Here is a 27,961-nt window from a genome sequence, read left to right on the forward strand (position 1 = left end):
CAGGCTGAGTGTTTATGTGCAGCACGTGATCAGCGCCCCACCTACTTCCGGCCTCGCTTGGTGTCGCCTCTATGGACACTTCCGCCATGTTTCTGGTGGGTTTCCTGTAATTCGTCTAGCTCGTTAATTCCAAGAGGCGAAGGGTGAGGCGGAGGCTTCTTCGCCCCGGATCACACGGGTTTCTGGCAGGGCCGCACCGCTGACGCCGCCGCTGTGGTCTACTGGCTCCTCTGATGATTAAGTTGCTGTAGTCCGTGATTCCGGCACATGCGCAGTGTGGCAGAGGCCTGGTCTTGTTGTGAAGCCTCTGTGGAGTGGATTTCGGGATGAGGGTCCCGGGGTTGCGGAGGAGGCCGGACAGCAGGTAACTGGTGCTTCCTATCGGCGGAACTACAAGTCTCAGCATGGCTGGGCGAATCCACGGGAGCCTAAGCCCGACTACAAGCGGGGGAAAGACTGACCCCCCCAATACAGGGAGGGGAGACCCCAATACAGAGAGAGGAGACCCCGATACAGAGAGAGGAGACCCCGATACAGAGGGACGAGACCCCAATACAGAGAGACGAGACCCCAATACAGAGGGAGGAGACCCCCCCAATACAGAGAGAGGAGACCCCCCCAATACAGAGGGAGGAGACCCCCCCAATACAGAGAGAGGAGTCCCCAATACAGAGAGATGAGACCCCAATACAGAGGGAGGAGACCCCCCCAATACAGAGAGATGAGACCCCAATACAGAGGGACGAGACCCCAATACAGAGAGATGAGACCCCAATACAGAGGGAGGAGACCCCCCCAATACAGGGAGAGGAAACCCTAATACAGGGAAGGGAGACCCCAATACAGAGAGAGGAGACCCCCCCAATACAGGGAGAGGAAACCCTAATACAGGGAAGGGAGACCCCAATACAGAGAGAGGAGACCCCGATACAGAGGGACGAGACCCCAATACAGAGAGATGAGACCCCAATACAGAGGGACGAGACCCCAATACAGAGAGATGAGACCCCAATACAGAGGGACGAGACCCCAATACAGAGAGATGAGACCCCAATACAGAGAGATGAGACCCCAATACAGAGGGACGAGACCCCAATACAGAGAGATGAGACCCCAATACAGAGGGAGGAGACCCCCCCAATACAGGGAGAGGAAACCCTAATACAGGGAAGGGAGACCCCAATACAGAGAGAGGAGACCCCGATACAGAGGGACGAGACCCCAATACAGAGATGAGACCCCAATACAGAGGGACGAGACCCCAATACAGAGAGATGAGACCCCAATACAGAGGGACGAGACCCCAATACAGAGAGATGAGACCCCAATACAGAGGGAGGAGACCCCCCCAATACAGAGGGAGGAGACCCCCCCAATACAGAGAGAGGAGACCCCAATACAGAGAGAGGAGACCCCAATACAGAGAGAGGAGACCCCAATACAGAGAGAGGAGACCCCAATACAGAGAGAGGAGACCCCAATACAGAGGGACGAGACCCCAATACAGAGAGATGAGACCCCAATACAGAGGGACGAGACCCCAATACAGAGAGATGAGACCCCAATACAGAGAGATGAGACCCCAATACAGAGAGATGAGACCCCAATACAGAGAGATGAGACCCCGATACAGAGAGATGAGACCCCGATACAGAGGGACGAGACCCCAATACAGAGGGACGAGACCCCAATACAGAGGGACGAGACCCCAATACAGAGGGACGAGACCCCAATACAGAGGGACGAGACCCCAATACAGAGAGATGAGACCCCAATACAGAGAGATGAGACCCCGATACAGAGGGACGAGACCCCAATACAGAGGGACGAGACCCCAATACAGAGAGATGAGACCCTAATACAGAGAGATGAGACCCCAATACAGAGGGACGAGACCCCAATACAGGGAGAGGAAACCCTAATACAGGGAGGGGAGACCCCAATACAGAGAGAGGAGACCCCGATACATAGGGACGAGACCCCAATACAGAGCGATGAGACCCCAATACAGAGAGATGAGACCCCAATACAGAGGGAGGAGACCCCCCCAATACAGAGAGAGGAGACCCCAATACAGAGAGAGGAGACCCCAATACAGAGAGATGAGACCCCAATACAGAGAGAGGAGACCCCAATACAGAGGGACGAGACCCTAATAAAGAGGGAGGAGACCCCAATACAGAGAGATGAGACCCCAATACAGAGGGAGGAGACCCCAATACAGAGAGATGAGACCCCAATACAGAGGGAGGAGACCCCAATACAGAGAGATGAGACCCCAATACAGAGGGACGAGACCCCAATACAGAGAGATGAGACCCCAATACAGAGAGATGAGACCCCAATACAGAGAGATGAGACCCCAATACAGAGGGAGGAGACCCCAATACAGAGGGAGGAGACCCCAATACAGAGGGAGGAGACCCCAATACAGAGGGAGGAGACCCCAATACAGAGGGAGGAGACCCCAATACAGAGGGAGGAGACCCCAATACAGAGAGATGAGACCCCAATACAGAGGGAGGAGACCCCAATACAGAGAGATGAGACCCCAATACAGAGGGAGGAGACCCCAATACAGAGAGATGAGACCCCAATACAGAGGGACGAGACCCCAATACAGAGAGATGAGACCCCAATACAGAGAGATGAGACCCCAATACAGAGAGATGAGACCCCAATACAGAGGGAGGAGACCCCAATACAGAGGGAGGAGACCCCAATACAGGGAGATGAGACCCCAATACAGAGGGACGAGACCCCAATACAGAGAGATGAGACCCCAATACAGAGGGAGGAGACCCCCCCAATACAGAGAGATGAGACCCCAATACAGAGGGAGGAGACCCCAATACAGAGGGAGGAGACCCCAATACAGAGGGAGGAGACCCCAATACAGAGGGAGGAGACCCCAATACAGAGGGAGGAGACCCCAATACAGAGGGAGGAGACCCCAATACAGAGGGAGGATACCCCAATACAGAGGGATGAGACCCCGATACAGAGAGAGGAGACCCCGATACAGAGGGAGGAGACCCCGATACAGAGGGAGGAGACCCCGATACAGAGGGACGAGACCCCGATACAGAGGGAGGAGACCCCAATACAGAGAGATGAGACCCCAATACAGAGGGACGAGACCCCAATACAGAGGGACGAGACCCCAATACAGAGAGATGAGACCCCAATACAGAGGGACGAGACCCCAATACAGAGGGAGGAGACCCCAATACAGAGGGAGGAGACCCCAATATAGAGGGAGGAGACCCCAATACAGAGAGATGAGACCCCAATACAGAGGGACGAGACCCCAATACAGAGAGACGAGACCCCAATACAGAGGGAGGAGACCCCCCCAATACAGAGAGAGGAGACCCCAATACAGAGAGATGAGACCCCAATACAGAGGGACGAGACCCCAATACAGAGAGATGAGACCCCAATACAGAGAGAGGAGACCCCAATACAGAGGGAGGAGACCCCAATACAGAGAGAGGAGACCCCAATACAGAGAGAGGAGACCCCAATACAGAGGGACGAGACCCCAATACAGGGAGAGGAGACCCCAATACAGAGGGACGAGACCCCAATACAGAGGGACGAGACCCCAATACAGAGAGATGAGACCCCAATACAGAGGGAGGAGACCCCAATACAGAGGGACGAGACCCCAATACAGAGGGAGGAGACCCCAATACAGAGGGAGGAGACCCCAATACAGAGGGAGGAGACCCCAATACAGAGAGAGGAGACCCCAATACAGAGAGAGGAGACCCCAATACAGGGAGAGGAGACCCTAATACAGAGGGACGAGACCCCAATACAGAGAGATGAGACCCCGATACAGAGGGAGGAGACCCCGATACAGAGGGAGGAGACCCCAATACAGAGGGAGGAGACCCCAGTACAGAGAGAGGAGACCCCAATACAGAGAGAGGAGACCCCAATACAGAGAGAGGAGACCCCAATACAGGGAGATGAGACCCCAATACAGAGAGATGAGACCCCAATACAGAGAGATGAGACCCCGATACAGAGAGATGAGACCCTGATACAGGGAGGGGAGACCCCGATACAGAGGGACGAGACCCCAATACAGAGAGACGAGACCCCAATACAGAGAGACGAGACCCCAATACAGAGGGAGGAGACCCCAATACAGAGGGAGAAGACCCCAATACAGAGAGAGGAGACCCCAATACAGAGAGAGGAGACCCCAATACAGAGGGACGAGACCCCAATACAGGGAGAGGAGACCCTAATACAGAGGGACGAGACCCCAATACAGAGAGATGAGACCCCAATACAGAGGGAGGAGACCCCGATACAGAGGGACGAGACCCCAATACAGAGGGAAAAGACCCCAATACAGAGAGAGGAGACCCCAATACAGAGAGAGGAGACCCCAATACAGAGAGAGGAGACCCCAATACAGAGGGAGGAGACCCCCCCAATACAGGGAGAGGAAACCCTAATACAGGGAAGGGAGACCCCCCCAATACAGGGAGAGGAAACCCTAATACAGGGAAGGGAGACCCCAATACAGAGAGAGGAGACCCCGATACAGAGGGACGAGACCCCAATACAGAGAGATGAGACCCCAATACAGAGGGACGAGACCCCAATACAGAGAGATGAGACCCCAATACAGAGAGATGAGACCCCAATACAGAGGGACGAGACCCCAATACAGAGAGATGAGACCCCAATACAGAGGGAGGAGACCCCCCCCAATACAGGGAGAGGAAACCCTAATACAGGGAAGGGAGACCCCAATACAGAGAGAGGAGACCCCGATACAGAGGGACGAGACCCCAATACAGAGAGATGAGACCCCAATACAGAGGGACGAGACCCCAATACAGAGAGATGAGACCCCAATACAGAGGGACGAGACCCCAATACAGAGAGATGAGACCCCAGTACAGAGGGAGGAGATCCCCCCAATACAGAGGGAGGAGACCCCCCCAATACAGAGAGAGGAGACCCCAATACAGAGAGAGGAGACCCCAATACAGAGAGAGGAGACCCCAATACAGAGAGAGGAGACCCCAATACAGAGGGACGAGACCCCAATACAGAGAGATGAGACCCCAATACAGAGGGACGAGACCCCAATACAGAGAGATGAGACCCCAATACAGAGAGATGAGACCCCAATACAGAGAGATGAGACCCCGATACAGAGAGATGAGACCCCGATACAGAGGGACGAGACCCCAATACAGAGGGACGAGACCCCAATACAGAGGGACGAGACCCCAATACAGAGGGACGAGACCCCAATACAGAGGGATGAGACCCCAATACAGAGAGATGAGACCCCAATACAGAGAGATGAGACCCCGATACAGAGGGACGAGACCCCAATACAGAGGGACGAGACCCCAATACAGAGAGATGAGACCCTAATACAGAGAGATGAGACCCCAATACAGAGGGACGAGACCCCAATACAGGGAGAGGAAACCCTAATACAGGGAGGGGAGACCCCGATACAGAGAGAGGAGACCCCGATACAGAGGGACGAGACCCCAATACAGAGCGATGAGACCCCAATACAGAGAGATGAGACCCCAATACAGAGGGAGGAGACCCCCCCAATACAGAGAGAGGAGACCCCAATACAGAGAGATGAGACCCCAATACAGAGAGATGAGACCCCAATACAGAGAGGAGACCCCAATACAGAGGGACGAGACCCCAATACAGAGATAGGAGACCCCAATACAGGGAGAGGAGACCCCAATACAGAGGGACGAGACCCCAATACAGAGATAGGAGACCCCAATACAGGGTGAGGAGACCCCAATACAGAGGGACGAGACCCCAATACAGAGGGAGGAGACCCCCCCAATACAGAGGGAGGAGACCCCCCCAATACAGAGAGAGGAGACCCCAATACAGAGAGAGACCCCCCCAATACAGAGGAAGGAGACCCCCCCCCCAATACAGAGGGAGGAGACCCCCCCAATACAGAGGGAGGAGAGCCCAATACAGAGAGAGGAGACCCCGATACAGAGGGAGGAGAGCCCAATACAGAGAGAGGAGACCCCCCCCCAATACAGAGAGAGAAGACCCCGATACAGAGGGACGAGACCCCGATACAGAGGGACGAGACCCCGATACAGAGGGAGGAGAGCCCAATACAGAGAGAGGAGACCCCCCCCAATACAGAGAGAGGAGACCCCGATACAGAGAGAGGAGACCCCGATACAGAGGGACGAGACCCCGATACAGAGGGACGAGACCCCAATACAGAGGGAGGAGAGCCCAATACAGAGAGAGGAGACCCCGATACAGAGAGAGGAGACCCCGATACAGAGGGAGGAGACCCCAATACAGAGACCCCCCCCCAATACAGGGAGATGACCCCCCCAATACAGGGAGAGGAGACCCCAATACAGAGAGATGAGACCCCGATAGAGAGGAGACCCCAATACAGAGAGAGGAGACCCCGATACAGAGAGAGGAGACCCCGATACAGAGGGACGAGCCCCGATACAGAGGGACGAGCCCCCGATACAGAGGGACGAGACCCCGATACAGAGGGACGAGACCCCGATACAGAGAGAGGAGACCCCCCCCAATACAGAGGGAGGAGAGCCCAATACAGGGACAGGAGACCCCAATACAGGGACAGGAGACCCCAATACAGGGAGAGGAGACCCCAATACAGAGGGACGAGACCCCGATACAGAGGGACGAGACCCCGATACAGAGGGAGGAGACCCCGATACAGAGGGAGGAGACCCCGATACAGAGGGAGGAGACCCCGATACAGAGGGAGGAGACCCCAATACAGAGGGAGGAGACCCCAATACAGAGGGAGGAGACCCCAATACAGAGGGAGGAGACCCCAATACAGAGGGACGAGACCCCAATACAGGGAGAGGAGACCCCAATACAGGGGGACGAGACCCCAATACAGAGAGATGAGACCCCAATACAGAGGGAGGAGACCCCAATACAGAGGGAGGAGACCCCAATACAGAGAGATGAGACCCCAATACAGAGAGATGAGACCCCAATACAGAGGGAGGAGACCCCAATACAGAGAGAGGAGACCCCAATACAGAGGGACGAGACCCCAATACAGAGAGATGAGACCCCAATACAGAGAGATGAGACCCCAATACAGAGGGACGAGACCCCAATACAGAGGGAGGAGACCCCAATACAGAGGGACGAGACCCCAATACAGAGAGAGGAGACCCCAATACAGGGAGAGGAGACCCCAATACAGAGGGACGAGACCCCAATACAGAGGGACGAGACCCCCCCCAATACAGAGGGACGAGACCCCGATACAGAGAGAGGAGACCCCAATACAGAGGGACGAGACCCCCCCAATACAGAGGGACGAGACCCCGATACAGAGAGGAGACCCCCCCAATACAGAGGGAGGAGAGCCCAATACAGAGAGAGGAGACCCCGATACAGAGGGACGAGACCCCAATACAGGGAGAGGAGACCCCAATACAGAGGGAGGAGACCCCCCCAATACAGAGGGAGGAGAGCCCAATACAGAGAGAGGAGACCCCGATACAGAGGGAGGAGAGCCCAATACAGAGAGAGGAGACCCCCCCAATACAGAGAGAGAAGACCCCAATACAGAGGGAGGAGACCCCGATACAGAGGGACGAGACCCCGATACAGAGGGAGGAGACCCCAATACAGAGAGATGAGACCCCAATACAGAGGGAGGAGACCCCAATACAGAGGGACGAGACCCCGATACAGAGAGAGGAGACCCCCCCAATACAGAGAGAGAAGAGCCCGATACAGAGAGAGGAGACCCCGATACAGAGGGACGAGACCCCGATACAGAGGGACGAGACCCCGATACAGAGGGACGAGACCCCGATACAGAGGGACGAGACCCCAATACAGAGGGAGGAGAGCCCAATACAGAGAGAGGAGACCCCAATACAGAGAGAGGAGACCCTAATACAGAGGGAGGAGACCCCAATACAGAGAGAGGAGACCCCGATACAGAGAGAGGAGACCCCCCAATACAGAGGGAGGAGAGCCCAATACAGAGAGAGGAGACCCCGATACAGAGAGAGGAGACCCCAATACAGAGGGAGGAGACCCCAATACAGAGAGATGACCCCCAATACAGAGGGACGAGACCCCCCCCCAATACAGGGAGATGACCCCCCCAATACAGGGAGAGGAGACCCCAATACAGAGAGATGAGACCCCGATAGAGAGGAGACCCCAATACAGAGAGAGGAGACCCCGATACAGAGGGACGAGACCCCGATACAGAGGGACGAGACCCCGATACAGAGGGACGAGACCCCGATACAGAGGGACGAGACCCCAATACAGAGAGATGAGACCCCAATACAGAGGGACGAGACCCCAATACAGAGGGACGAGACCCCCCCCAATACAGAGGGACGAGACCCCGATACAGAGAGAGGAGACCCCAATACAGAGGGACGAGACCCCCCCAATACAGAGGGACGAGACCCCGATACAGAGAGGAGACCCCCCCAATACAGAGGGAGGAGAGCCCAATACAGAGAGAGGAGACCCCGATACAGAGGGACGAGACCCCAATACAGGGAGAGGAGACCCCAATACAGAGGGAGGAGACCCCCCCAATACAGAGGGAGGAGAGCCCAATACAGAGAGAGGAGACCCCGATACAGAGGGAGGAGAGCCCAATACAGAGAGAGGAGACCCCCCCAATACAGAGAGAGAAGACCCCAATACAGAGGGAGGAGACCCCGATACAGAGGGACGAGACCCCGATACAGAGGGAGGAGAGCCCAATACAGAGAGAGGAGACCCCCCCAATACAGAGAGAGAAGAGCCCGATACAGAGAGAGGAGACCCCGATACAGAGAGATGAGACCCCGATACAGAGAGATGAGACCCCGATACAGAGGGACGAGACCCCGATACAGAGGGACGAGACCCCGATACAGAGGGACGAGACCCCGATACAGAGGGACGAGACCCCGATACAGAGGGACGAGACCCCGATACAGAGGGAGGAGACCCCCCCCAATACAGAGGGAGGAGAGCCCAATACAGAGAGAGGAGACCCCGATACAGAGGGACGAGACCCCAATACAGAGGGAGGAGACCCCCCCGATACAGAGGGAGGAGACCCCCCCAATACAGAGGGAGGAGACCCCCCCAATACAGAGGGAGGAGACCCCGATACAGAGGGACGAGACCCCGATACAGAGGGACGAGACCCCGATACAGAGAGAGGAGACCCCCCCCCCCAATACAGAGGGAGGAGAGCCCAATACAGGGACAGGAGACCCCAATACAGGGACAGGAGACCCCGATACAGAGGGACGAGACCCCGATACAGAGGGACGAGACCCCGATACAGAGGGACGAGACCCCAATACAGAGGGAGGAGACCCCAATACAGAGGGAGGAGACCCCGATACAGAGGGAGGAGACCCCGATACAGAGGGAGGAGACCCCAATACAGAGGGAGGAGACCCCGATACAGAGGGAGGAGACCCCGATACAGAGGGAGGAGACCCCGATACAGAGGGACGAGACCCCGATACAGAGGGACGAGACCCCGATACAGAGGGACGAGACCCCCCCCCAATACAGAGGGAGGAGACCCCAATACAGAGGGAGGAGACCCCGATACAGAGGGAGGAGACCCCGATACAGAGGGAGGAGACCCCGATACAGAGAGAGGAGACCCCAATACAGAGGGAGGACACCCCCCAATACAGAGGGAGGAGACCCCCCCAATACAGGGAGAGGAGACCCCAATACAGAGAGATGACCCCCCCAATACAGAGGGACGAGACCCCCCCCAATACAGGGAGATGACCCCCCCCAATACAGGGAGAGGAGACCCCAATACAGAGGGACGAGACCCCCCCAATACAGGGAGATGACCCCCCCAATACAGGGAGAGGAGACCCCCCCCCCAATACAGAGGGAGGAGACCCCAATACAGAGGGACGAGACCCCAATACAGGGAGACGACCCCCCAATACAGAGGGACGAGACCCCAGTACAGGGAGACAAGAGCCCAATACAGAGGGACGTGACCCCAATACAGGGAGAGGAAACCCCAATACAGGGAGATGACCCCCCCCAATACAGAAAGATGACCCCCCAATACAGGGAGATGGACCCCCCCCCCCCCAATACAGAGGGAGGAGACCCCAATACAGAGGGAGGAGACCTCACAATACAGAGGGAGGAGACCCCAATACAGAGAGACGAGACCCCCAATACAGAGACAAGACCCCAATACAGAGGGAGGAGACCCCAATACAGAGAGACGAGACCCCCAATACAGAGACAAGACCCCAATACAGAGGGACGAGACCTCACAATACAGAGGGACGAGAGCCCAATACAGAGTGAGGAGACCCCCAATACAGAGAGACGAGACCCCCAGTAGAGAGGGAGGAGACCCCAGTACAGAGGGACGAGACCTTACAATACAGAGGGAGGAGACCCCAGTACAGAGGGAGGAGACCCCAATACAGAGAGAGGAGACCCCAATACAGAGAGACGAGACCCCCCCCAATACAGGGAGATGACCCCCCCCCCAATACAGAGGGAGGAGACCCCAATACAGAGGGAGGAGACCTCACAATACAGAGGGAGAAGACCCCAATACAGAGAGACGAGACCCCCAATACAGAGATAGGAGACCCCGATACAGAGGGAGGAGACGCCAGTACAGAGGGACGAGACCCCAATACAGAGAGACGAGACCCCCCCCCCAATACAGGGAGATGACCCCCCCCCCCAATACAGAGGGACGAGACCCCAATACAGAGGGAGGAGACCCCAATACAGAGGGAGGAGACCTCACAATACAGAGGGAGGAGACCCCAATACAGAGAGACGAGACCCCCGATACAGAGGGAGGAGACCCCAATAGAGAGGGAGGAGACCCCAATAGAGAGAGAGGAGACCCCAATAGAGAGAGGAGACCCCAATAGAGAGAGGAGACCCAATACAGAGAGATGACAGCCCCAATACAGAGAGATGACAGCCCCAATACAGAGAGATGACAGCCCCAATACAGAGAGATGACCCCCCCCCCAATACAGAGGGAGGAGACATCACAATACAGAGGGAGGAGACCCCCAATACAGAGAGACGAGACCCCCAATATAGAGGGAGGAGACCCCAATATAGAGGGAGGAGACCCCAGTAGAGAGGGAGACCCCAGTAGAGAGGGAGGAGACCCCGATACAGAGGGAGGAGACCCCAGTACAGAGGGAGGAGACCCCAGTACAGTGGGAGGAGACCCCAGTACAGAGGGAGGAGACCCCAATACAGAGAGAGGAGACCCCAGTACAGAGGGACGAGACCCCAATACAGGGAGATGAGACCCCAATACAGAGAGATGAGACCCCGATAGAGAGAGAGGAGACCCCAGTACAGAGGGAGGAGACCCCAATACAGAGGGAGGAGACCCCAGTACAGAGGGAGGAGACCCCAGTACAGAGGGAGGAGACCCCAGTACAGAGGGAGGAGACCCCAGTACAGAGGGAGGAGACCCCAATACAGAGGGAGGAGACCCCAGTACAGAGGGAGGAGACCCCAATACAGAGAGAGGAGACCCCAGTACAGAGGGACGAGACCCCAATACAGGGAGATGAGACCCCAATACAGAGAGATGAGACCCCGATAGAGAGAGAGGAGACCCCAGTACAGAGGGAGGAGACCCCAATACAGAGGGAGGAGACCCCAGTACAGAGGGAGGAGACCCCAGTACAGAGGGAGGAGACCCCAGTACAGAGAGAGGAGACCCCAATACAGAGGGAGGAGACCCCAGTACAGAGGGAGGAGACCCCAATACAGAGAGAGGAGACCCCAGTACAGAGGGAGGAGACCCCAGTAGAGAGGGAGGAGACCCCAATACAGAGAGAGGAGACCCCAATACAGAGGGAGGAGACCCCAGTAGAGAGGGAGGAGACCCCAGTAGAGAGGGAGGAGACCCCAGTAGAGAGGGAGGAGACCCCAGTAGAGAGGGAGGAGACCCCAGTAGAGAGGGAGGAGACCCCAATACAGAGGGAGGAGACCCCAGTACAGAGGGAGGAGACCCCAATACAGAGAGAGGAGACCCCAGTACAGAGGGACGAGACCCCAATACAGGGAGATGAGACCCCAATACAGAGAGATGAGACCCCGATAGAGAGGGAGGAGACCCCAGTACAGAGGGAGGAGACCCCAATACAGAGAGAGGAGACCCCAATACAGAGGGAGGAGACCCCAGTACAGAGGGAGGAGACCCCAATACAGAGAGAGGAGACCCCAGTACAGAGGGACGAGACCCCAATACAGAGGGACGAGACCCCAGTAGAGAGGGAGGAGACCCCAGTAGAGAGGGAGGAGACCCCAGTAGAGAGGGAGGAGACCCCAATACAGAGGGAGGAGACCCCAGTACAGAGGGAGGAGACCCCAATACAGAGAGAGGAGACCCCAGTACAGAGGGACGAGACCCCAATACAGGGAGATGAGACCCCAATACAGAGAGATGAGACCCCGATAGAGAGGGAGGAGACCCCAGTACAGAGGGAGGAGACCCCAATACAGAGAGAGGAGACCCCAATACAGAGGGAGGAGACCCCAGTACAGAGGGAGGAGACCCCAATACAGAGAGAGGAGACCCCAGTACAGAGGGACGAGACCCCAATACAGAGGGAGGAGACCCCAAAATACAGAGGGAGGAGACCCCAGTACAGAGGGAGGAGACCCCAGTACAGAGGGATGTCACGTGCCCGCTCTCCGCACGTATTTTGGCCTATCTCTCCCCCACTCTCAGTCCAGCATTCCGCCTCTGTCCTAAGCTCAGCACAACACTCAGACAACCTATGGTCGCTTTGTGGCCGGGGGTAGAAGTGTACACCTCCCCCAATGTCATGTCCAAATCTATGGGACAAATCCGGAAACTCCAAATAACATAGTGCACAAGAGAACGGAGTAAAAACATCCCAGAGATTATATTCATAAAAAGGTATACATTTTACTGTGACCAGTAATACAGTGAAGGCACGTATGCCCACATAGGGTGTGGAGGAAGCGTATGGTATGCTTGGGGAACAAAAGAGAGAAGAAATATTACACCCCAGGTACTGCCTATAATATGTCACAAGTGCTGGGGACTTATGGAGTACATACCGTAGTCCTATGTGACTCTACAACAATCTCAGGTGCAGTCCGACATAATACGTAACAGTCATATCCTGTCATCAGGCAGCTTACCCACGTGTATGGATGATTCTCCCTGTTCCACAAGCGGCCCCCTGACGCACGTTTCGCGGTCAGCTTTCTCAAAAGGGGTTTTCACCCCATGTCATGAACCGGGGTAGTTTGGTTGCCCCCTGTTCTTTTCTGGTTTGGAACTCGCAGCTCTCTGGCGCCCCCCTTACCCTCAGGTCAGTCAGGGAACTGCACCTAGGATAATTAGTCGCCACAAAGGCTGCCTGCTATGTACTGGCTATTGGGCACACTGCAGCGAGGGTGATATAATTATTCCCTGCCACAGCCGAGCAATACACTTTTAAACCCCGTTCCGTTGCTGCCAGCTTTACCCAACAAGCTCAGTACGGTCCGCTGCCACCAGCTCCTGTTCCTTAAATAATAACAGGTCAGGAGCCAACCCAGTTAGTAGTGTAATTCACTTCAGAGGACGTGACCGTACGTTATAGAGCAAGGAGAAACGAAGCTGGTAATTTTATACATTTTACTCCAAAAGGTAGGCAGTGTTTACAAAAGTATCAAAAGATATTACAAAAAATGAGACACTTATGTATATACAGACAATTACAAAATAAAACGGGATTAAAGATGAAAATCAACTTACAGTTGCTTATGTCCTTTCATATGGCTGACCATGCGGCTGGGGGGAAGGGAGCAGGGGTGAACCTAGCCTCTCTGAGGCGAACTGCAAAACGGCACCCCCCATGTAGTAAAATCAGTACAAATAAGTCTTAGCAGGACCATATCTGACAACCTCAGCTCATCCACATAGGGTAACACACATCAACTCTGCTATATCCCACTTCTTTACTGCTTTCAGATCTGAAAACCCCAGCTGGTTCACATAGGTTCTCTACTTCTGACAGTCTGATGGAGGGCAGCTGTGAACCGTGACAGAGCTGTGCAGCAGTGGGGTGGGGGGTGATGTTTTTTACAGTTACTTACTGCGGTTACTGCTCCCCGCAGAGTGTGTGTCCCAGCAGGTCTGGAGACTGGGCACCGCCCCTGCACCTCAGCCCGGGTAAGTAACAGTCACCTGCTGGGCACGCCGCACGTTAGGTTGTTGTGACCCTGCACTGTCAGCAAGTGTCAGAGCAGGGATTACAGGGAGAGTCGGCACCACGTGTTCTGACTGCCGCTCTGCCGCTCCTTTCTTTAAGGATGCTACGCCGCCTGAGGCAAAGTACTCTACTTGCCTCATGATGCAGAAAAGAAGCTAAACGGCCATGAAGTCCCATAAAATGTAAATTTTATTAAATAGCATTAAAATCATTTAACAGGACATATTCAGTACAAACAAAGAGAAATAATGCACAGTACAAATGGCCATGGCAAGAAACGGGCCCAAGCCACCCACATCCGACCTGCCTAGCTATACCACCGGGTTATATAAGAATAAATGCCCATTGCTGCAAAAACATATGATGGAACAGTGCCAAAGCATAGGGTACCAAACATACATGTACCTACCCAGTGTGCGTATAAACCAGGCTGGACTGGCGGCTGGACCCGACCCCGACGCGCGTTTCGGAGCGGGCAGCTCCTTCATCAGGGAGTAAGTGTGGACATCCCAATATACCAATATATATATATACCATACCATAATCAGGAGAGCGCACCCATCCCACGCACCTGCGGCAGGACGCCGAGCAGCACGCGCGACCTCCATAATGGCCGCCGGACGGGAAAGGAAGCCGCGCGGCGCACAGCGCCCCAGCACATGCGCACAGGACAGGGAGCACATCTCGGCCATATTTGAAAAGGGAATACAGAACAAGACCCTAACAATGGAATACAGAGACAAAAACGCCATACGGTAATAGGACAATCACATGTCCATAGATCATGCACTACCTCAATAAGAATATGCATAACAGGTGGCCATATGATATACATGTTATTAAAAATGGCATATAACATACACCGCATGATCGACAACGGACCGCATATATAACAACAATACGTCCCATCGTATGAATAGCCAAACAGAACTAACTATATATATATATATATATATATACAGAGATACTATAAATACCAACTATTTGTATATACATAGAATATATTAGATGGGCAATGGACAAGAACCTCCCGATGCAGAAAATATAGCGTCACACAAGTAGCAGTGTCAGTCCCATCATCGTGACACGCAGCAATCTGTATTCCTTGGACATGATCTACAGGATTCCATTAGAATGTCAATATTGATGCTGTAATCAGACAAATAAAAATAAGACAAAAACCACACCAAAAATATGTAAGAGATTAAAAAATATATAGAAGCCAGGCCAAGAAATACTAGCATCCTTAATGGTGTGCAGCAAGAGTGCGGATCACAAAAATGGGGCAAATGAAAGATTCTCATTCAACCCGTCAGGGATCTCATCCTGGAGCTATAAGGGTATGTGTCCACGCTGAGGATTGCATCAGGATGTGGTCAGGATTTTACATCAGTGTTTGTAACCAGGAGGGGGTGATAAATACAGAAGTGGAGCAGATGTTTCTATTATACTTTTCTTCTAATTGTTCCACTCCTGGTTTTGGCTACAAATACTGATGTCAAATCCTGACCAAATCCTGATGCAATCCTGAACGTGGACACATACCCTTAGAGTTCACTTTAACACACAACTTTTTTGTGTTCAAAGGTTCCTTTTACCTACAGATCCAGGGGACAGCTATGGGGGCGGCCTTTGCGCCCTCCTATGCTAATCTGTTCCTGGGTCTGTGGGAGAGGGACCTCTTCCTGTCCGATAAACAGGGGTGGATTGATCGTGTCCTATTTTGGACACGTTATATCGACGATATCTTCTTTATCTGGCAGGGCACCTCCATCGACCTTGTGCAATTCATATCCCTTTTGAACAGCAACGACCTCAACATACGTCTTACCCCGGTGTGGGATAATGAGAGGATTGACTTCTTAGATGTCACGATTTGTAGGGGTGCGGGAGGCTGTATTCAGACGGCTATTTTCCGTAAACCGACCGCCACGAATACCCTCCTGCATGCCTCATCGTGCCATCCTTCCCATATGATTAGGGCTATTCCGGTTGGCCAATTCTTGCGCTGACGGCGCATTTGTTCTAATGCACAGGATGCGTCGCCTGCCCAAACATTGAGCGTTGCTCTTCTTTCTCGAATTCTGATGGCACTAAGACCTTTGTAATTAAGAAGCACATATCATGCGTTTCTACATATGTGATTTATCATGCCACCTGCCCTTGTGGCTTAATATATATTGGCCTGACTACAAGAGTCAGAGAGCGCGTTCTTGGGATACAGGCGGCAGCAGAGTGTAAAGATACCACAATGCACTCCTGGGATTCAGCGCTGTTTAAGGTGCGGGGTATTGATCTTCTTAATATCAATATTAGAGGGGCTGTCTGTCCAAACGCCGTGCACAATTACAGACAAGGTGGATATGGACTTTGCGCACCAATCACCCTGACGGGTTGAATGAGAATCTTTCATTTGCCCCATTTTTGTGATCCGCACTCTTGCTGCACACCATTAAGGATGCTAGTATTTCTTGGCCTGGCTTCTATATATTTTTTAATCTCTTACATATTTTTGGTGTGGTTTTTGTCTTATTTTTATTTGTCTGATTACAGCATCAATATTGACATTCTAATGGAATCCTGTAGATCATGTCCAAGGAATACAGATTGCTGCGTGTCACAATGATGGGACTGATACTGCTACTTGTGTGACGCTATATTTTCTGCATCGGGAGGTTCTTGTCCATTGCCCATCTAATATATTCTATGTATATACAAATGGTTGGTATTTATAGTATGTCTGTATATATATATATATATATATATATATATATATATATATATATATATATATATATAGTTAGTTCTGTTTGGCTATTCATACGATGGGACGTATTGTTGTTATATATGCGGTCCGTTGTCGATCATGCGGTGTATGTTATATGCCATTTTTAATAACATGTATATCATATGGCCACCTGTTATGCATATTCTTATTGAGGTAGTGCATGATCTATGGACATGTGATTGTCCTATTACCGTATGGCGTTTTTGTCTCTGTATTCCATTGTTAGGGTTAATTGTTATGGTCTTGTTCTGTATTCCCTTTTCAAATATGGCCGAGATGTGCTCCCTGTCCTGTGCGCATGCGCTGGGGCGCTGTGCGCCACGCGGCTTCCCTTCCCGTCCGGCGGCCATTATGGAGGTCGCGCGTGCTGCTCGGCGTCCTGCCGCAGGTGCGTGGGATGAATGCGCTCTCCTGATTATGGTATGGTATATATATATATATATATATATATATATATATATATATATATATATATATATATATATATATATATATATATATATATATATATATATATATATATATATATATATATATTGGGATGTCCACACTTACCCCCTGATGAAGGAGCTGCCCGCTCCGAAACGCGCGTCGGGGTCGGGTCCAGCCGCCAGTCCAGCCTGGTTTATACGCACACTGGGTAGGTACATGTATGTTTGGTACCCTATGCTTTGGCACTGTTCCATCATATGTTTTTGCAGCAATGGGCATTTATTCTTATATAACCCGGTGGTATAGCTAGGCAGGTCGGATGTGGGTGGCTTGGGCCCGTTTCTTGCCATGGCCATTTGTACTGTGCATTATTTCTCTTTGTTTGTACTGAATATGTCCTGTTAAATGATTTTAATGCTATTTAATAAAATTTACATTTTATGGGACTTCATGGCTGTTTAGCCTCTTTTCTGTATTCATATTTTACAGCTGGCCCCTTTTTCTTACATGTCCTTTATGTATATTGGTTACCTATTTGCTTCTTTATACCTTTAAAATTACATCTAATATGCTTGCTTCAGTAATATTATTATTGCCTCATGATGGCAGCACCACTGGAAGGGAGCATATGTCCCAATGCATCAGAGTCAGCTAGATTCCTGGACCAAGACTAGTGAAAAATTAGCTCCCATTTACTTCTACCCCTGGCCGTGACATCACTGAGTGGGTGGAGCTATGGACTCCACTCTCCTTTCCAGAGATGCAGAACTTTATTAAAACTCATTTTCGTCCTTGCATACACTGGGAACCTCGTAGAGTGACGATGAACGTATTGCATGTCCTCACAAGGTTAGCTTCCATTTAAGTCTACACATGGAGTAGCTGGGTGCCCCGGTTAAGTAGTAATCCGTTTCTGCTAGGCGCTGCGCTTACAAAACGCACTGGTGTGTAGCCCTGTTGTTGCATATCCCAAATATGTAACTTTCATATCTCTGTCACCACCTGGGATTGAATTATTCATCACAAATAACTTTCACACAAATCATAAAGCGCATGGCTGCAAACAAAAGAAAGTTTTCTGCTAACCCCCGCATTCTTGAGGGAGGGGGAACAGTCACACACTGGAGTTTCACATTACAGCTGTATTGTCAGCAGGGAGAAAGCTGGGAGGAGGGGGGTCGGAAATCCCGCAGCGTGTGTCTGTACTCAACTCTAATGGATGTAGCAGAGCTCAGTGTGCGTGATCATAGACAATCAAATATTTCATATTCCTGACACCCCACAATACAGAGAATAGACCCCAAATACAGAGAACGGACCCCAAATACAGAGAATGGACCACAAATAGACAGAAAGGACACCAATAGAGACACCGCCCCACCCCCAATAAAGAGGCAGGACACCCCCACCCCCGATACATAGAATTTGGACACTCCAATACAGAGACCAGACCCCCAAATACAGAGACCAAACACCCCCAATACCAGATTAGAGACCCCTGCAGAGACTGCACTCTCCCACTAGCAGACTACAGACCAGCACAGACCGGACCGCCCCAGTATCAGACTACCAACCCCTCAGAGACCGGCCCTGCCACTCCAGCATTACCTTAGCTCTGGGATGATGGGTTGGGTATATGCTGCTGGTTCTGAGCCCCCGCTGTGTCCTCTGCAGGGGACCGACCTCCGTCCGCCCGGACCCTTCATGCTCCAAGAGGAGATTTCAAGCAGAAGACGAGTAAGTAATCTGTATCATATAATGCGCACTCCAAAGTCACACGATGTCCACAGCCCCCCATGTGGTGTGTCCTGTGTCTGACATTATGTGTCCTGTGTCTGACATTATGTGTCCTGTATCTGACATTATGTGTCCTGTGTCTGACATTATGTGTCCTGTGTCTGACATTATGTGTCCTGTGTCTGACATTATGTGTCCTGTATCTGACATTATGTGTCCTGTGTCTGACATTATGTGTCCTGTGTCTGACATTATGTGTCCTGTGTCTGACATTATGTGTCCTGTATCTGACGTGTTATATGTGTCCTGTATCTGACGTGTTATTATGTGTCCTGTATCTGACGTGTTATTATGTGTCTTGTATCTGACGTGTTATTATGTGTCCTGTACCTGTCGCGGTGTGTGTGTCCTGTACCTGACGCGGTGTGTGTGTCCTGTACCTGACGCGGTGTGTGTGTCCTGTACCTGACGCGGTGTGTGTGTCCTGTACGTGACGCGGTGTGTCCTGTACCTGTCGCGGTGTGTGTGTCCTGTACGTGACGCGGTGTGTGTGTCCTGTACCTGACGCGGTGTGCGTGTCCTGTACGTGACGCAGTATGTGTGTCCTGTACCTGACGCGGTGTGCGTGTCCTGTACGTGACGCGGTGTGCGTGCGTGTCCTGTACCTGACGCGGTGTGCGTGCGTGTCCTGTACCTGACGCGGTGTGCGTGCGTGTCCTGTACCTGACGCGGTATGTGTGTGTCCTGTACCTGACGCGGTATGTGTGTGTCCTGTACCTGACGCGGTATGTGTGTCCTGTACCTGACGCGGTGTGTGTGTCCTGTACCTGACGCGGTGTGTGTGTCCTGTACCTGACGCGGTGTGTGTGTGTCCTGTACCTGACGCGGTGTGTGTGTCCTGTACCTGACGCGGTGTGCGTGTCCTGTACGTGACGCGGTGTGCGTGTCCTGTACCTGACGCGGTGTGCGTGTCCTGTACCTGACGCGGTGTGCGTGTCCTGTACCTGACGCGGTGTGCGTGTCCTGTACGTGACGCGGTGTGCGTGTCCTGTACCTGACGCGGTGTGCGTGTCCTGTACCTGACGCGGTGTGTGTGTCCTGTACCTGACGCGGTGTGCGTGTCCTGTACGTGACGCGGTGTGCGTGTCCTGTACCTGACGCGGTGTGCGTGTCCTGTACCTGACGCGGTGTGCGTGTCCTGTACCTGACGCGGTGTGCGTGTCCTGTACGTGACGCGGTGTGCGTGTCCTGTACCTGACGCGGTGTGCGTGTCCTGTACCTGACGCGGTGTGCGTGTCCTGTACCTGACGCGGTGTGCGTGTCCTGTACCTGACGCGGTGTGCGTGTCCTGTACCTGACGCGGTGTGCGTGTCCTGTACCTGACGCGGTGTGCGTGTCCTGTACCTGACGCGGTGTGCGTGTCCTGTACCTGACGCGGTGTGTGTGTCCTGTACCTGACGCGGTGTGTGTGTGTCCTGTACCTGACGCGGTGTGTGTGTCCTGTACCTGACGCGGTGTGCGTGTCCTGTACGTGACGCGGTGTGCGTGTCCTGTACCTGACGCGGTGTGCGTGTCCTGTACCTGACGCGGTGTGCGTGTCCTGTACCTGACGCGGTGTGCGTGTCCTGTACCTGACGCGGTGTGCGTGTCCTGTACCTGACGCGGTGTGCGTGTCCTGTACCTGACGCGGTGTGCGTGTCCTGTACCTGACGCGGTGTGCGTGTCCTGTACCTGACGCGGTGTGTGTGTCCTGTACGTGACGCGGTGTGTGTGTCCTGTACCTGACGCGGTGTGTGTGTCCTGTACCTGACGCGGTGTGTGTGTGTGTCCTGTACCTGACGCGGTGTGTGTGTCCTGTACGTGACGCGGTGTGTGTGTCCTGTACGTGACGCGGTGTGTGTGTCCTGTACCTGACGCGGTGTGTGTGTCCTGTACGTGACGCGGTGTGCGTGTCCTGTACCTGACGCGGTGTGTCCTGTACCTGACGCGGTGTGTGTGTCCTGTACCTGACGCGGTGTGTGTGTCCTGTACCTGACGCGGTGTGTGTGTCCTGTACCTGACGCGGTGTGTGTCCTGTACCTGACGCGGTGTGTGTGTCCTGTACCTGACGCGGTGTGCGTGTCCGGTACCTGACGCGGTGTGCGTGTCCTGTACGTGACGCGGTGTGTGTGTCCTGTACGTGACGCGGTGTGTGTGTCCTGTACGTGACGCGGTGTGTGTGTCCTGTACGTGACGCGGTGTGTGTGTCCTGTACCTGACGCGGTGTGTGTGTCCTGTACCTGACGCGGTGTGTGCGTGTCCTGTACGTGACGCGGTGTGCGTGTCCTGTACCTGACGCGGTGTGTCCTGTACCTGACGCGGTGTGTGTGTCCTGTACGTGACGCGGTGTGTGTGTCCTGTACCTGACGCGGTGTGTGTGTGTCCTGTACGTGACGCGGTGTGTGTGTCCTGTACGTGACGCGGTGTGTGTGTCCTGTACGTGACGCGGTGTGTGTGTCCTGTACGTGACGCGGTGTGTGTGTCCTGTACCTGACGCGGTGTGTGTGTGTCCTGTACGTGACGCGGTGTGTGTGTGTCCTGTACGTGACGCGGTGTGTGTGTCCTGTACCTGACGCGGTGTGTGTGTCCTGTACCTGACGCGGTGTGCGTGTCCGGTACCTGACGCGGTGTGCGTGTCCTGTACCTGACGCGGTGTGTGTGTCCTGTACCTGACGCGGTGTGTGTGTCCTGTACCTGACGCGGTGTGTGTCCTGTACCTGACGCGGTGTGTGTGTCCTGTACCTGACGCGGTGTGCGTGTCCGGTACCTGACGCGGTGTGCGTGTCCTGTACGTGACGCGGTGTGTGTGTCCTGTACGTGACGCGGTGTGTGTGTCCTGTACGTGACGCGGTGTGTGTGTCCTGTACGTGACGCGGTGTGTGTGTCCTGTACCTGACGCGGTGTGTGTGTCCTGTACCTGACGCGGTGTGTGCGTGTCCTGTACGTGACGCGGTGTGCGTGTCCTGTACCTGACGCGGTGTGTCCTGTACCTGACGCGGTGTGTGTGTCCTGTACGTGACGCGGTGTGTGTGTCCTGTACCTGACGCGGTGTGTGTGTGTCCTGTACGTGACGCGGTGTGTGTGTCCTGTACGTGACGCGGTGTGTGTGTCCTGTACGTGACGCGGTGTGTGTGTCCTGTACGTGACGCGGTGTGTGTGTCCTGTACCTGACGCGGTGTGTGTGTGTCCTGTACGTGACGCGGTGTGTGTGTGTCCTGTACGTGACGCGGTGTGTGTGTCCTGTACCTGACGCGGTGTGTGTGTCCTGTACCTGACGCGGTGTGCGTGTCCGGTACCTGACGCGGTGTGCGTGTCCTGTACCTGACGCGGTGTGTGTGTCCTGTACCTGTCGCGGTGTGCGTGTCCTGTACCTGTCGCGGTGTGCGTGTCCTGTACCTGACGCGGTGTGCGTGTCCGGTACCTGACGCGGTGTGCGTGTCCTGTATCTGACGTGTCCTGTGTTTTTTCTATGTTCCGTGTCCTCTTATAGTTGTGTTTCTTGCAGGGGTCCTGCCATGAAGCTTTACATGTCTGAGGACGTGGTTTCTGCCCGTCTTCAGCGCCTGAGCCTGGAGAATGATCACAGCTATGGAGGGAACGGCCTCCCTAAAATGTCAGCACACCAGGAATCGCAGGACCCGGAGAACGGGTGAGGGGCTGATCACTCCTGAGCATGGCCTGGAGGCCTCGTCGCCATTCTCATCCTCTCATGCTTCCTGCAGGAGCCCGGATCCCAGCACTGAGGATGACAATGTTATTTTGGATCCTGGAGAGTTCAGTTTGGGCGGCTGTAATGTGATCAGTGTGTGCCCACTGCTGGAAGAGACGCTGAGAGACCCCCGACCCGAGAGCATCATCCCCGAGAGTCTGCTGCACTCACTGTGAGTAGTACTGTACCTACCAAAGGGAAACTGCTCTGCTGGGCTGCCTCCCTGCCGCCATCCCTGTGCCCCACTTGTGGGTCTGCCTTTTCTCATCCCTGCACCTCTGCATTTAGGGCTACCGCCCACCCCCTACGCCCTCACACTGTCTGCCCTCACAGTGTCCCCCGACCTTTCCCTCCTACTGTCCCCCGCCCTCTGCTCCCCTCTGAGCCGCCTTCTCCCTCTCGGCCTCACCTCCCACCATCGGGGCTGCCTCCTACCATCCCCCGCCCTCTGCTCCCCTCTGAGCCGCCTTCTCCCTCTCGGCCTCACCTCCCACCATCGGGGCTGCCTCCTACCATCCCCCGCCCTCTGCTCCCCTCGGAGCTGCCTTCTCCCCCTCAGCTTCACTTCCCACCATTGGGGCTGCCTCCCACCATCCCCGCCCTCTGCTCACCTCTGAGCCGCCTTCTCCCCCTTGGCCTCACCTCCCACCATCGGGGCTGCCTCTCACCATCCCTGCCCTCTGCTCCCCTCGGAGCCACCTTCTCCCCCTCGGCCTCACCTCCCACCATCGGGGCTGCCTCCCACCATCCCCCGCCCTCTGCTCCCCTCGGAGCAGCCTTCTCCCCCTCAGCTTCACTTCCCACCATTGGGGCTGCCTCCCACCATCCCCGCCCTTTGCTCCACTCTGAGCCGCCTTTTCCCACTCGGGCTCACCTCCCAAAATCGGGGCTGCCTCCCACCATCCCCGCCCTCTGCTCCCCTCGGAACCACCTTCACCCCCTCGGCCTTAGCTGCCGCCATCGGGGCTGCCTCCCACCATCCCCCGCCCTCTGCTCCCCTCGGAACCACCTTCTCGGCCTCAGCTCCCACCATTGGGGCTGCCTCCCACCATCCCCCGCCCTCTGCTCCCATCGGAACCACCTTCTCCCCCTCAGCCTCAGCTCCCACCATTGGGGCTGCCTCCCACCATCCCCGCCCTCTACTCCCCTCGGAACCACCTTCACCCCCTCGGCCTTAGCTGCCGCCATCGGGGCTGCCTCCCACCATCCCCCGCCCTCTGCTCCCCTCGGAACCACCTTCTCGGCCTCAGCTCCCACCATTGGGGCTGCCTCCCACCATCCCCCGCCCTCTGCTCCCATCGAAACCACCTTCTCCCCGTCGGCTTCACCTCCCACCATTGGGGCTGCCTCTCACCATCCCTGCCCTCTGCTCCCCTCGGAGCCACCTTCTCCCCCTCGGCCTCACCTCCCACCATTGGGGCTACCTCCCACGATCCCCGCTCTCTGCTCCCCTGAGCCGCCAACTCCCCCTTGGCCTTGCCTCCCACCATTGGGGCTGCCTCCCACCATCCCCCACCCTCCTCCCCTCAGGCTCACCTCCCACCATTGGGGCTGCCTCCCACCATCCCCCGCCCTCTGCTCCCCTCGGAGCCACCCTCTCGGCCTCAGCTCCCACCATTGGGGCTGCCTCCCACCATCCCCCGCCCTCTGCTCCCCTCGGAGCCACCCTCTCGGCCTCAGCTCCCACCATCCCCCGCCCTCTGCTCCCCTCGGAGCCGTCTTCTCCCCCACGGGCTCACCTCCCACCATTGGGGCTGCCTCCCACCATCCCCCGCCCTCTGCTCCCCTCGGAGCCACCCTCTCGGCCTCAGCGCCCACCATTGGGGCTGCCTCCCACCATCCCCCGCCCTCTGCTCCCCTCGGAGCCGTCTTCTCCCCCACGGGCTAACCTCCCACCATTGAGGCTGCCTCCCACCATCCCCCGCCCTCTGCTCCCCTCGGAGCCACCCTCTCGGCCTCAGCTCCCACCATTGGGGCTGCCTCCCACCATCCCCCGCCCTCTGCTCCCCTCGGAGCCACCCTCTCGGCCTCAGCTCCCACCATTGGGGCTGCCTCCCACCATCCCCCGCCCTCTGCTCCCCTCGGAGCCGTCTTCTCCCCCACGGGCTCACCTCCCACCATTGGGGCTGCCTCCCACCATCCCCGGCCCTCTGCTCCCCTCGGAGCCACCCTCTCGGCCTCAGCTCCCACCATTGGGGCTGCCTCCCACCATCCCCCGCCCTCTGCTCCCCTCGGAGCCACCCTCTCGGCCTCAGCTCCAACCATTGGGGCTGCCTCCCACCATCCCCCGCCCTCTGCTCCCCTCGGAGCCGTCTTCTCCCCCACGGGCTCACCTCCCGCCATTGGGGCTGCCTCCCACCATCCCCCGCCCTCTGCTCCCCTTGGAGCCGCCTTCTCCCCGTCGGCCTCACCTCCCACCATTGGGGCTGCCTCTCACCATCCCTGCCCTCTGCTCCCCTCGGAGCCACCTTCTCCCCCTCGGCCTCACCTCCCACCATTGGGGCTACCTCCCACGATCACCGCTCTCTGCTCCCCTCGGAGCCGCCATCTCCCCCTTGGCCTCACCTCCCACCATTGGGGCTGCCTCCCACCATCCCCCACCCTCTGCTCCCCTCAGGCTCACCTCCCACCATTGGCGCTGTCTCCCACCATCCCCCGCCCTCTGCTCCCCTCGGAGCCACGCTCTCGGCCTCAGCTCCCACCATTGGGGCTGCCTCCCACTATCCCCCGCCCTCTGCTCCCCTTGGAGCCGTCTTCTCCCCCACGGGCTCACCTCCCGCCATTGGGGCTGCCTCCCACCATCCCCCACCCTCTGCTCCCCTCAGGCTCACCTCCCGCCATTGGGGCTGCCTCCCACCATCCCCCGCCCTCTGCTCCCCTCAGGCTCACCTCCCGCCATTGGGGCTGCCTCCCACCATCCCCCGCCCTCTGCTCCCCTCAGGCTCACCTCCCGCCATTGGGGCTGCCTCCCACCATCCCCCACCCTCTGCTCCCCTCAGGCTCACCTCCCGCCATTGGGGCTGCCGCCCACCATCCCCCGCCCTCTGCTCCCCTCGGAGCCACCTTCTTCCCCTCGGCCTCAGCTGCCGCCATCGGGGCTGCCTCCCACCATCCCCCGCCCTCTGCTCCCCTCGGAGCCACCTTCTCGGCCTCAGCTCCCACCATCGGGGCTGCTTCCCACCATCCCCCGCCCTCTGCTCCCCTCGGAGCCACCTTCTCGGCCTCAGCTGCCGCCATCGGGGCTGCCTCCCACCATCCCCCGCCCTCTGCTCCCCTCGGAGCCACCTTCTCAGCCTCAGCTCCCACCATCGGGGCTGCCTCCCACCATCCCCCGCCCTGTCCTCCCTCTATGGGCCGCATCCTGCCATTTCCGCCTCCTCTTGGCCACCTCCTGCCCTTTCCTCCACCTTGGGGCTGCCTCCCTGCCGTCCACCATGGTCTTTCTGATAGGAGGAGACTGCGCTGAATGTCACAGTCAATGTCTCTGTTCTCACACCGGTCAGGAACTCCTTTTGATTTTCCCCAGGTCGTCACCATGCTTGGAGCTGGTCCTCTGGTCACCTCCATCTGGTCCCATCCATCAGCTTCTGCGCTCGCTGGCGGGTATGGAAGACAGGTGCAGCCGGCGGGAAGTGGAGGAGGCGATGCAGCTGTGAGTCTGCACAGTGACTTAGAGGTCGCCCTGTAGATCGACCCAGGGTGTCTGTATTATCTGACCCCATATTGTTGTGTAAGTTACGTTTTATATGATGTCATCACAGCAAGGTGGTAATGGGAGGAGCTATGCATCAAGCACGCCTTCATCCTCGAGGCTCCGCCCACTGCAGGGCGAAACGGAAAGCTGTGAGCTGACAAGGGACTCGCCTCTGCCCCTCTAGGGCGATACATGCTGAACATCATATACAGTCCCTCCCACTGAGGGATGACACACGGGCGATCTTGCATGTTCGGGGTGCTGGTTCCTGCCACCATGTACTCGGCCCACCTATGTGTGACAAGACTTATCCCACAGCTGAAGTATGTTCTGCAGACCAGTGCCACCACACCACCGATCCAGCACCCGCCAAGAATACAGACATTACAGGATGAACTGCACAGGAGCAAAGGCGAGATGTTGGAACGTCATCATGTCCCATACTGCAACTATAAGACGTCTCCAGTGCGGTCATCACATGGAAGAGAATAAACGTGATTGTCAGTCGTACAGAGATTCATTAACAGTGAGAGCGGCGCTCATCTGTGAGCTGCACTCACTATTCTGCTGTGTATGTATAAGACACAATAATATCTCGTCTACTACATGTGTGACGACACAGCATTTTATGTTAATTAACCAGATGTCTATTTTCAGCAAGCCAGGATGAATAGACTGTTATCTATAGCTTGACTTTTGATTTTTTTTTTTTTTTATGGTTGGTCAAGAAAACACAGACCTTTGTTTCGTGTAAGCCTGTAATATTGACTTCAAAAGTTGACATTTGATGTAACATGCGGTGCTGTTATCCTGAATGTTTACTGATGTTTGCTGATATGTTGATTACACATTGCCCAGGCCAGCCAGTCTGTTGACTTGCAAAACAGAGGAGGAAAAACTATGCAAATAGATTACATATTCAAACAATCCGAGTTGGTTTCATCATTCTACCCTTCAACAACGGTCCTTCATCACAGGTAAACTATAAAAAGAAGTTATGTGTTTGCTTGACAAACCAGTAAGAAACACACAAATTAAAAAATCAGCGTATAGATAACAGTCTATTCCTCCTGCCTTGCTGAAAATAGACGTCTGGTTAATTAACCCCTTAGTGACAGCCAATTTGCAGCTTAATGACCGGGCCAATTTTTACAATTCTGACCACTGTCACTTTGAGGTAATAACTCTGGAACGCTTCAACTTATCCCACCGATTCTGAGATTTTCTCGTGACATATTGTACTTCATGTTAGCAGTAAAATTTATTTGATATTA

General features: G+C 55.1%; 1 protein-coding gene across 1 annotated transcript; it reads left to right on the forward strand.

Annotated features, from left to right (window-relative positions):
• On the forward strand, nt 1–27,961 carry LOC143783177 (uncharacterized). The gene is made up of 5 exons (XM_077271569.1): nt 1–364; nt 19,183–19,245; nt 22,790–22,933; nt 23,007–23,165; nt 26,520–27,961. The coding sequence occupies exons 1-5, from the start codon at nt 327–329 to the stop codon at nt 26,647–26,649; spliced, it is 534 nt and encodes a 177-aa protein (XP_077127684.1). The 5' UTR covers nt 1–326; the 3' UTR covers nt 26,650–27,961.

The sequence above is a fragment of the Ranitomeya variabilis genome, chromosome 6 (assembly GCF_051348905.1).
Source record: "Ranitomeya variabilis isolate aRanVar5 chromosome 6, aRanVar5.hap1, whole genome shotgun sequence".
NCBI lineage: Eukaryota > Metazoa > Chordata > Amphibia > Anura > Dendrobatidae > Ranitomeya > Ranitomeya variabilis.